This window comes from Malus sylvestris, chromosome 11, assembly GCF_916048215.2.
Source record: "Malus sylvestris chromosome 11, drMalSylv7.2, whole genome shotgun sequence".
Classification (NCBI taxonomy): Eukaryota; Viridiplantae; Streptophyta; class Magnoliopsida; order Rosales; family Rosaceae; genus Malus; species Malus sylvestris.
In genome coordinates, this window is record NC_062270.1 from 4,907,332 (window position 1) to 4,919,665 (window position 12,334).

The window sequence follows — 12,334 nt, forward strand, 5'->3', positions numbered from 1 at the left end:
TTTTGGAGTTAGTGTGTGCGGAGTATAGGATAATACTTAGATTTCGACAAATATTGAAAAATCACTAAACCGACACCATAAAACTCATGGAACACTATGAAAGAATATGAAACATACGAAGATTTTTTTTAATTATTTTAGTTGTTGAATTTAAATTTAGACCGTTAGATCTATATTTTTACCGTTGGATTTGGTCATATATATTAGATCTTAGCCGTTGGATTCATAAATTTCTAAATATAAAACTAAAAAAAAATACACATATATGGTGGATCAACACTAACTTTGGGTGAATTCTATCCTAAATTTGTCCTAAAAATGAGTTTTGAGTTAAAATTCATTTTGGCCCAAGGCTTGGAACAAGTTAAGGTAAATTTAAACCCTAAAATTTGAGTTTTATTCTAAAGATTAGAATAGGTCTAAGTTAATTAATGAAGGGGTGAGTCATTGAGTGAATGAACCATCTGGTCATGGTTCGTACATTAATTAGTTCAGCATTTCATTCTCCCATATGTTTCACTAGCCACAATAATGTGAATGAGTAGAATTGGTACCATGGGAATGAGTAGAATTGGTACCATGATTTGAAGAAAATGATTATCATCTTTTCTTCTCTTTTATGTTCCCGAAATAAAATAACTAGTAGAATAATGTGAATGAGTAGAATTGGCCCCATGATTTGAAGAAAGTGATTATCATCTTTTCTTCTCTTTTCGGTTCCCGAAATAAAATAAACTCTCCCATTTGTTTCTTGGTGCACGATAAATGTATTTACCAGTTTAATTCCGTGCCACATAAACAAAAGGAACATATGGGCTGCAGTATTTTTTTTTGTATCCATAAGATAAATGTGTGGTGCCTGTTTATTTCATAGCTGTGAACGAAATTTATCGTACAGGTTCTAAAAGTTGACTCTGTTGGATAGTATTATACACGGCAGGAACCGCAGCCACTAGGCATAGAGTAATGATATTCGTATTATGTTTTTATATCATATTTTTATACCGTCTTAGATGATATTTGATGTGGACAAGCACATCATTTGAAAAATTTGCAAAACCCAAGGAAATAAAGAATAAAGACTCCTCGTATACCACAATCATCATTTAATTAACTAGTTTTTCTTAATTATTAGTTTATTAAATAATGAACTAAATTTAAAAATCTGATTAATTCAAATAATGTGTCTGTCCACATCAAATACTACCTAAAACGATATGAAAATGTGATACAAAAATATAGTATGAATAACTCATTGGCAGATCCTTCTGCAACTTGAAGCCGGAGAGAAAGTGCAACAAATTATCATACCAATCATACCCTTTTTTCTACTATAAAAGAATAATATTATGGGATATAATTGATTTTTTTTTCTCGAAAAATAGTTGAAAAAGAGTCCTGAGTATATATTGCTAATGGACTAGGATCCTCTCTTCTTCTCTTTCTATCCCTTTCATCCTCTCATCTTATATTCTTTATTTTGTTTTTCTCTTTCTATAAAAAAATAATATAAAATGTTGACGTGGCTTAACCGTAATCATTCAAATAGGAGGAGAGGGAAAAAAATAGGGAAGAGAATCCAACTCCATTGCTAATATACCAGAAGCATCCATAAACCTATTTAAACATGTGTTATTGGAAATCATTACGGTGTAAGACCTTTCATATTAGATTAGAAAAAGTCTTTGTGATATCAATATAATTAAAAGGAAAAATAATGAAAAGAGCTTGAAAACTTTGAGTTTTAACAATAAGGACAAAATAAAGGGTAAAGTGAATATTACCATAATTGACTTTTTAGTATAAAAATGTGGTTTTTCGTTAAAGTGAACAGTTCCGGGAGCTTTTCGTTAAAGTTCCCATTATTAAACACATACAAGGATAACACTCTCACAATAGATTAGAAAATTTGAGTATAATACTAATGTATTGGACTCATGAGTTCAATATATTAAACTCATGAGTGTGTATTTAACTAATGAATGTGATATCTGTTAGGAGTATGAAGATCCTATGGCTGTGAATTAGACATGTGTCAAGAGATTACAAAGTTAGTTAAAGTTTGTTATAGTGTAGCTTAGAGTGTAAGCTACAAATGCAAACTATATAAGCTTTGTAACGATCATTTTGTAACTAACAAGAAAGATAATACATTTCTAAAATTCTCTTCTCTGTCTAAACTCTTGATTCTCCTTTCTTCTTCTCTCTTTCTCTGTAAAGCTATCTTTAGCAATATTATACAATAGTTTACATGGTATCATTCGCCTAAACAAGCATCTCAGCTTGGTGGTCTTTCGATCTTGGTTTTTTGTGCTTCCGCTTCTCTAATTTCTCTGTACTCTTCTATCTGAACTTCTCTCTGTGGATTTGTGATTGTTTTCTGATAAATTGGGGTATTTCATCTATACTCATTCGTCTGATTTTGTTTTCTCAAAAGTGTGCCCACCAAGTGTTTGTGGTTAGTTCTCTGTCAAGATTTCTACATAATTGACAACAATGGTGACCTCTGCTCAGTTACAGATTCTACAATCTCCGATTGCGTCTTTGATTCCCTCAGTCTCAAGCTCGGTAAATGTGAAATTGGATGAAACCAATCATTTGGCTTGGCATTTTCAGATGGAGTTGCTTCTTGAAGGCCATAGTTTAATTGGCTTTGTTGATGGTTCGGTACCTTGTCCTGCTCAGTTTTGTCCTGATTCTTCTGGTGATTTGGCTACGAGGGTTCAATTTGATGACTACAAGGTGTGGAAAATGCATTATAAAACGTTAATGCAATTGATCACTTCAACATTGTCTTCGGCTGCGATTTCATGTGCCATTGGAAGTACTAGCTCCAAAGAATTGTGGAGTCGTCTTCGAGAACAATTTTCCACAGTCACAAGAACAAGTATGTTTCAGCTCAAATCAGAGCTGCAGACCATTAAGAAAGGTAGTGATTCTATCACTGTGTATCTGCAGAAAATTAAAGAAGTTCGAGATTTGTTGTCTGCTGCTGGTGTCTTTTTTGATGATGATGATATAGTGATTCTCACACTAAATGGTCTGCCGGCTGAGTTCAACACTATAAGATCCGTGATTAGGGGTCGTGGAACTGTGATATCATTGAAAGATCTTCGGTCTCAGTTGCTTGCTGAAGAAGTTTTGGTTGATTCTAATCATTCAGGGCCGGTGTTATCTGCACTAATGGCACAAACCAATGGATTCCCATCCAAGACTCAATCTTTTTCCGGTTCTGGAGGAAATTATGTTAGTTCTAATTCCAATCCATATAAGTCATTTAATCAGAATAAAGGCAGAAATAGGTTTGGAACCAACTTCAATCCGAAATATGGTCCTAGCAAGAACCTTAATGCAAGTCAGGCACCTGGTATTCTTGGTACTTCACCACCAAGACCCCAGAACTATGGTTTTCAGGTTCAAATTTGTCAAATTTGTGGGAAACATAATCATTTGGCATCTTCATGTCGGTTTAGGAATACCAATGTTTCTCAAGGTTGTCAAATTTGTGGTAAGCATAATCATCTTGCTGACACCTGCCAATTTCGAAATATGAGTGGTGCATCTGGTTGCCAAGTATGTGGGAATCCATATCATAATGTTGAAACCTATTTTCAGAAGAATGGAACCTCCTCAATAAGTGCTATGCATGCTGCCACAACCAATGGTTCTTACTCTTCTTTCTCATCTCCATCAGCATCATCTTAGCAGCAAGTTTGGCTCACTGATTCTGGTGCAAATCATCATATGACCTCTGAAATGGGAAATCTTTCATTGTCCACTCCATATCCTTCAAATGATCATTCAAACAGCTAATGGTGCAGGTTTAGCTATCTCCCATATTGGTTCTAGTCTTCTTCGAACTCCAATGCAGCCTATTAGGCTTAATTCTATTCTTTATGTGCCAAAACTGTCTCAAAATTTGTTATCTGTGCATAAGATCTGTTTGGATAATAACTGTTGGATGATTTTCGATGCTTTCTCATTTTGGATTCAGGACAAAACCACAAGGAGGATATTCTACAAATGGCTGTGTCATAATGGGTTGTATCCTATTATCTCATCAAGGTCTCATTCGGTTATCAACAAAGGGACAATTGCAGCTTTTCTGGGCAAACAAGTTACAGTCAGTATTTGGCATAAACGTCTAGGTCATCCCTCTAATACCATTGTTTCTCAAATTTTAAATTCCTCTCAAGTGTCTTGTGTTGCTGATCAAGATCCTTCTGTGTGTCAACCATGTTTAGAGGGCAAATTTAGTAAACTACCTTTTTCTTCTTCAAGAGACAAATCTGTACACCCCTTTGACATTGTTCACAGTGATGTATAGGGTCCTGCCCCTTGTGTTTCTCTAGACGGATTCAAATATTATGTCACATTCATTGATCATTGTACAAAATTTTGCTGGATTTTTCCCATATGCAATAAAAGTGATGTTTTCGGTACATTTGTTTCTTTTTACAATTTTATCTTCAACCAGTTTCAAACTTCCATTAAGATCCTTCACAGTGATGGTGGTGGTGAATATATTGGCAAAGCATTTCACAAGTTTCTATCCGATAAAGGCATAAAGCATCAATTGTCTTGCCCTCACACACCTGAACAGAATGGGATGGCCGAAAGAAAACACAGACATATCATTGAAACATCCATCACTTTATTACAATATGCCTCTTTACCATCTTTGTTCTGGTCCTTTGCTTGTCAAACTTCCGTATATTTGATTAATAGGATGCCATCTCCTGCATTAGGAAATAAGTCTCCATTTCAGCTGTTGTACAACTCTATCCCTACAATCCAACATCTGAAAGTGTTTGGGTGTTCCTGTTACCCTTGGTTGAGGCCATACACTAGTACCAAATTAGATCCCAGAACAACCAAATGTGTGTTTTTGGGGTATGCATCAAAGTATAAAGGTTTTCTTTGTTATGATGCTTCGAAAAACAAAATGTATGTGTCTCGACATGTTTTATTTGATGAGACAGAGTTCCCTTATCATTCTCTGGTGTCTACATCTCACCTTAGTTCTTTTTCACCACTACCATCACATATATCAATCCCACATCCTGTTCCAGATCAAAATAATGTTCTTGTGGTTCCACAGTCATCTTCCCCCTCAACTTCGAGTTCATCATCAGGTTCTATACCATTAGATTCAGCTTCTATATCTAGTGTTATGCCAAATACTGGTCTACATCACTCTTCAGCAGATTCTTCTACAGTCTCAAGTACAGTTTCAAGCTCTAGTCCAGACGGTTCATTGGATGGTCAATTCATTGTTTCATCAACAACACAGCCCTTATCCTCTACACTCCCTGTGGTACCTGAATTCCAACCTGATCAACTACAAGTGGTTCTCTTTATTCCTCCAGTTAATTTACATCCAATACAGACACGGTCAAAGAGTGGGATTGTGAAGAAAATCGCTTTCCTTGCTGTTGTTCATGAAAATGGAGGTGTGGATTTGACTCAAGTGGAACCTGCAACATATAAATCTGCACTCAAATCTCCAGTTTGGTATGATGCTATGAAAGATGAGATTGTTGCTCTCCATAATCAAGGTACATGGTCATTGGTTCCATTGCCTCAACACAAGAACTTAGTTGGGTGTAAGTAGGTGTATAAGATCAAAACGAATGTTGATGGTTCAATTGGGAGATATAAGGCACGGCTGGTGGCAAAAGGCTTTAGTCAAGAAGAGGGCATTGATTATGGTGAGACTTTTAGTCCTGTTGTTAAACCAACAACAGTGAGATTAGTCTTGGCTTTATCTGCACATTTTGGCTGGACTTTGAGACAATTGGATGTGAAGAATGCCTTCCTCCATGGCATATTGTAAGAAGAAGTCTATATGACACAGCCACCTGGGTTTGTTGATCCAAAGCATGAAGATTATGTGTGCAGGTTACATAAATCACTCTACGGTTTAAAACAGGCACCACGGGCCTGGAATGAGAGGTTCACGACTTTTCTACCATCTTTAGAGTTCAAGTCTACATATGCCGATTCATCCTTGTTTGTGAAAACTGTTGATCATTCTATGGTGATCCTGCTTTTATATGTGGATGACATAATCATAACAGGGAGTGCTATGCAAGCTATCACTGAAGTTATTCAATCTCTTGCTAAGGAGTTTGAAATCAAAGATTTAGGACCCCTTCACTATTTTCTGGGGATTCAAATTGTGCAGAATATGGATGACATGTTTCTTTCCCAAGACAAGTATGTAACTGACCTTTTAACTAAGTCGAACATGCTTCTCTCTAAACCCTGTGCTACTCCATGTTTGCCAAACAATAGACTGCTCATCGATGATGGTAAGCCGTACAATAATCCTTCCTTGTATAGGAGCTTGGTTGGTGCCCTACAATACTTGACGTTTACTAGACCGGACATTGCTTTTGCTGTGCATCAGGTCTGTCAATTTATGCAAAGACCGATGGAATCTCATTTTTTGGCTGTGAAACGGATCCTCAGGTATCTAAAGGCTACTCGAGGCTGTGGTATTCACTATGTCCGAGGATCTCTTGATATAACTGCATATAGTGATGCAGATTGGGCTGGAGACCGTAATGATCGACGGTCAACTACGGGCATGGTGGTGTTCTTGGGTTCTAATCCTATTTCCTGGATGTCTAAGAAACAAACCACAGTCTCTCGGTCATCAACGGAGGCTGAATATCAGGCACTATCTACTACAGCTGCTGAACTGGATTGGCTCAAGTCTCTGCTGCATTTTCTACAGATTCCAATTACTGAGCAACCCCTCCTCTTTTGTGACAATTTGTCTGCGATAGCTTTGACTTGCAATCCAATTCAACATCAACGAACAAAACATATTGAGGTTGATGTTCATTTTGTTCGTGAAAGGGTAGCAACACAACAACTACAGGTGCACTTTGTGTCTTCAACTGAGCAGTTTGCAGATATCCTTACCAAAGGTCTCTCTGCCCCTCTTTTTCGGACTCATTGTGCCAATCTCAGGCTGCATTTCTCTGCTCCTGAGCTTGAGGGGGGATGTTAGGAGTATGAAGATCCTATGGCTGTGAATTAGACATGTGTCAAGAGATTACAAAGTTAGTTAAAGTTTGTTATAGTGTAGCTTAGAGTGTAAGCTACAAATGCAAACTATATAAGCTTTGTAACGATCATTTTGTAACTAACAAGAAAGATTATACATTTCTAAAATTCTCTTCTCTGTCTAAACTCTTGATTCTCCTTTCTTCTTCTCTCTTTCTCTGTAAAGCTATCTTTAGCAATATTATACAATAGTTTACATTGAGCTCACACTAGCACTAATATTATAAATATCAAACTCAAATTACCTAATATATATATATATATATATATATATATATATCATACTCATACTGTGAAAAACTTTACAAGTTACAAATAAAATAGCAATAGAATCAAGACGAAAAGTAGAGTGTGAAAGAAACAGAAGTGTCCAACAACAAAAAATAGCTCAATTAACTTTTAAACTGTTAATGTATTTATTTTGTAAGATGGGTATGATTGGCATCGATCCCACACTTTATAAGCTTCTTTTTATTATTGAAAGAAACCAATGCAGGAGTGTATCTTATCCTTACAAAGCGGCACTTCCTCAGACTGCATAATGGCCTGATATCATACAACAGTCTAGAGATCACAAGCTTTGAAGTGATACTTTGTGGTTGAAAAACTAATGACTAACGTCTTGTTTTTATTAGTTTATTTACAAGGAGTTTATAGTTTAGTTGGTTAAGAGCATTCTTACTTGCACTTGAAGTCTCAAGTTCGAATCGCTTCTCTTCCAATATCACGTGTACTGAAAAAAGTGCAATTTAATTCATAAGTCTTATAAGTTATATGGATCATATGAGTTAAGTGAATGCACAAGATGGTTCACATTTAAGAGAATTACTTGAATTCTCACGGGTAATATTTGTTGAAATAACCAAAAACACATTAGATATTAATATCTTCTTTTGTTTGGACCAAAAATTAGATGATAACTAGCTAATGCATTGATTAGAAATTCCTAAATGTTAGGAGAATGTCACATATATACATTGAATAGAAAACTTCATTTTAATCTTTAAAAAAGATGAGTTTTAGATTATAACCCTGTGTAAGATTAAAATCCAATTTTAGTCCCTAGTACATTTAATCATATCATTTATTAGTTATATTTTGATGTTTTATTTATCTTTTTTATTTTTATTTTTATGTATTAATTACATTTAAATTTAATTTTTATTTCATTCATCATAATATATTTTAATGTCTACATTTAGGCAACTAATTTTTTTATAATATATATTCCGATAACAATTTTATATGTTCTTCATTTAGGTACATTAATACATTTGAATATTTCGGTATATCCATCAGTACAAACATATAGTTACATTGATTCAATATAATGCATTTCGTTACATACTTTTTGGTACACACATTTGAGTATTGACTTTTAGGTACATTAATTCAATATATTATATTTTGGTAAATAAATTTAGTTACATACATTTTGGTATTGATATTTATGTACATATATTTCGGTATTGACATTTAGGTATGTACATTTTGGTACATACATTTTGGTATTGACATTTAGGTACATTAATTCAATATAATACATTTCGGTGCATACATTTAGGTTCATTATAATATATTTCGGTACAATCATGTAGGTACAAATATTTCGGTACAAAAAAGTCAATTTTATATATTTAGCGCGGTCATTTATGTATACTTAATTATGTATTTATATATTTTTGTATCACAAATTTCTTTTAATATTTTCTCATTTATGTTCATTTCTAATTAAAAAAACTAAATATGTGCATATTAATAAAATTAAAATTTAATATGGAAAGATTAAATAAAAATACACATTAAATAACAAAAATTGAATGTAAATTTTGATAAAAGTACACTCAAGGGATTAAATTGAATATTTAATCTAGCACCAGGTTTTTTTTAAATTTTAATCTTTTGCAAGGACTAATGTTCAAAAACCCCTACATTGAATCTTGAATTGGTTTCTCACTAGATAACCCTAATGTGACAATGACAAAATTCACCATATTTGTGTTGTTTGGTGTTGTGGCCGGTCGCATTTTCAAACAGTTGATTAGAAATTCCTAAATGTTAGGAGAATGTCACATATATACATTGAATCTTGAATTGGTTGCTCGCTAGATAACCCTAATGTGACAATGACAAAATTCACCATATTTTTGTTGTTTGGTTTTGTGGCCGGTCGCATTTTCAAACACTCAAAGAATAACAAACCACCAGGGACAACCGGTAGGTCTGGTACTCAACAACACTATTTTAGATTTCACGTGTTTTTGTTTGCATTAACAGTTTCTCCATGCCTATATATATTTACAGGCACCGCGAACTTTTTAAATCACTACCATCAAATCCTACCTCAAAAAGAAAACAAGAAAAAAACAAGAGTCAAAACCCTTTCCTAGTGCAGTGATGGAACCCAACGTTGGCTTTCTCTCATTGTGCTTGCTAGTCACCTTCATTATTCGTTTTCTGATCAAACGTTTTTGGCATCAAAGCGACAATAAAAACGATAGCAAAGTATTCAAGCCAAACTATCCACTTCCTCCCACTCCAAAATGCCTAAAACCATGGCCTATTGTCGGCAACCTCCCTGAATTGCTGGCTAACAAGCCCACATTCCGGTGGATACACAAGATGATGGACGAAATGAACACTGAAATTGCATGCATCCGTCTTGGGAACACGAATGTGATTCCCATCACTTGCCCTCAACTCAGCCGCGAAATCTTAAAGAAGCAGGACGCAATCTTCGCGTCGCGTCCGCGTATCATTTCCACTTTTCTTGTCACCAAGGGATACAAAACTGCGGCTCTGGTGCCCTTCGGAGAACAATGGAAGAAAATGAGGAAGGTAATAACAAGCGAATTGCTTACTCCAATGAGGCACAAGTGGCTCACGGACAAAAGGGTTGAAGAGGCCGATCACATCGTCAAGTATGTGTACAACCAGTGCAACAACAATGAAGGTGGTGGCATTGTAAATTTGAGACTTGCCACTCAACATTATTGTGCAAATGTGATTAAGAAAATGGTTCTCAACAAGAGGTACTTTGGGGAGGAAATGGAGGATGGTGGGCCTGGTTTGGAGGAACAAAAGTATTTAGAAAATGTATTTACAATACTTAACTACATCTATTCATTTTCTGTATCCGATTACATTCCATGCTTGAGAGGGCTTGACTTGGATGGCCATGAGAAGATTATCAAGGATGCCATAAGAGATACAACAAAATACCAAGACCCCTTAATCGAAGAGAGGGTTTGTGAACATCAGAAACTTGGCAATAACAAGGAGGCACACGACTTGCTTGACATTCTTATCTCTCTGAAAGATAAGAATGGCGAACCCTTACTGTCTCTGGAAGAAATCAAAGCTCAATTCAGTGTAAGTCTCTCTCTTACTATCTCTCTCAATTATTATATTTTCATATGTATTACGTGCATGTTCTTATAACTATTAGGTGTAAATGCATGTATAGATAAATATTGCTAAGAATGTAAATGAATCGCAAATGCGTCAATAACAGTACAATAAACACAAAAATAGTTGTGTAATACGATATGATAATGCTAGGAAGACTAAATTTGTAGAAAAAAATTGCAAACTAAATGATGTGTCACCAATATGAATGAACACGTTTATCAACGCTAAAATAATAATTTAATCAACAATTTTCATGTCATTTAGTTTACAATATTTTATATGCAAATTTAGTCTCCATAGAAATACTATAATACTCTTAAGTGTTGTTACTAATTCTCGTGTAATCTATGCATCAAAAACTACTTCACCATGCAAGGTATTTCCTTCCATTAACGTGAAATTCATTCTCAACACATCATTTAAGCTCTTTTCTTTTTCCTCCATACGACTAAACTGAAATGATCAATATGCATCTTCTGCCATTTTTCTTTGTCAGTACCAATTAATGATCAAGAAATTAACATGTATACTTGTTGTGTGGATACAGGAACTAACAATAGCAGCAGTGGACAATCCCTCAAATGCTGCTGAATGGGCAATTGCAGAGATGATAAATCAACCTGAACTCTTTGAGAAAGCAACACAAGAACTTGATGCTGTGGTCGGAAAGAACAGACAAGTTCAAGAGTCGGATTTGTCGCAGCTCAACTTCGTAAAGGCATGCGCCAGAGAAGCCTTCCGCCTCCACCCGGTGGCACCGTTCAATGTACCTCACGTGTCTATGGCCGACACAACCGTCGGAGATTACTTCATCCCCAAGGGTAGCCACGTGATTCTCAGCCGAGTCGGACTGGGCCGCAACCCTAAAGTTTGGGACGAGCCTCTCAAGTTCAAGCCGGAGCGGCACCTAAAGGACGACGGGTCCGGGGTGGTGCTCACCGAGTCGGAATTGCGGTTCATTTCGTTCAGCACGGGGATGCGGGGCTGCGTAGCGAGTACACTCGGCACTGCCATGACCGTAATGCTGTTTGCTAGGCTTCTTCATGGGTTTACATGGCACGTGCCACCCACTGAGTCAAGCATCGAACTCACCGAGTCAACAAACGATCTCTCACTCGCGAAGCCACTGCTTGCATATGCAAAGCCACGTTTGCCAGCTCATGTTTACCAAACGAAATGATTTGAATTGGGTCAAGAGAATCAGTTTCCCTAGGCATGCATGCAAGATTTGATTAGGCTTAAATAAGTGGTACAAATCTTATACCATCTTGTATTAAACTAAATAATGTTATATAATATTTACTATGTAATGGGTGTTTGCACAAATATCCACCTAAAGTACTTATAGGGGTGTGCAAATTTATCGCTGAGTATTTCAGTTCTTTTAATGTGTCACATAGACTATGCTCCATGTAGCAATGTGGCATATACTTTTTTTGTGTTAAAATTATTAGTCACGTGTGCATTCCATTTTCTTAAGAATATTATGCTCCTCCTATCGTTGCCATAAAAAAAAGGATATTATGCTCCTTTCAGTTCTATCTTTTTTTCCTCATAAAGTGTTCAAGAAAATCACCGAAGATGTTCCAAATTGTAATTAAGTTACCATTTCATAAATGTGGAGATGAGTATGAGTTTAAGAGTTTGAAAGGCCTGTTGCCGTTCAGAGACTTCGATTAAGCTTGCTCGTCTCCAACCTATATATCTGAGACCTTGTTAAAGTCCAGCTTTTTTAGCTCATAAATTATTCTTGAATTGATGCAACAGAGAGATGGCTTCTAAGAATCAGAGAGAGACGGATAGAAAGTGAGAGAACGAGAAAGGTGAGATGAGACAGTAAAACATT

At 35.8% G+C, this 12,334-nt stretch overlaps 2 protein-coding genes across 4 annotated transcripts in view; both read left to right on the forward strand.

The window, feature by feature from the left end:
• Nucleotides 1-5,848: 5,848 nt before the first annotated feature.
• On the forward strand, nt 5,849-7,021 carry LOC126589325 (uncharacterized mitochondrial protein AtMg00810-like). The gene has a single exon (XM_050254591.1). It carries the CDS (start codon nt 5,849-5,851, stop codon nt 7,019-7,021), a length of 1,173 nt encoding a protein of 390 aa, XP_050110548.1.
• Nucleotides 7,022-9,412: 2,391 nt separating this feature from the next.
• Nucleotides 9,413-12,334, forward strand: part of LOC126589598 (phenylalanine N-monooxygenase CYP79D16-like) — a 45,077-nt gene continuing 42,155 nt past the window's right edge. Inside the window, exons 1-2 of one of the 3 annotated variants that reach the window (XM_050254951.1) lie at nt 9,413-10,449; nt 11,036-11,395. In XM_050254951.1, the coding sequence (XP_050110908.1) occupies nt 9,475-10,449; nt 11,036-11,395 (1,335 nt within the window). In that variant the 5' untranslated portion in view covers nt 9,413-9,474. Of the gene's footprint in view, nt 10,450-11,035; nt 11,871-12,334 lie in introns of those variants that run through there. The other 2 variants (XM_050254950.1, XM_050254949.1) reach the window with 2 other exon arrangements.

Excerpts from the sequence above, each read along its gene's own strand:
- LOC126589325 (XM_050254591.1), top strand. The coding sequence starts at position 5,849 with ATGACACAGCCACCTGGGTTTGTTGATCCAAAGCATGAAGATTATGTG.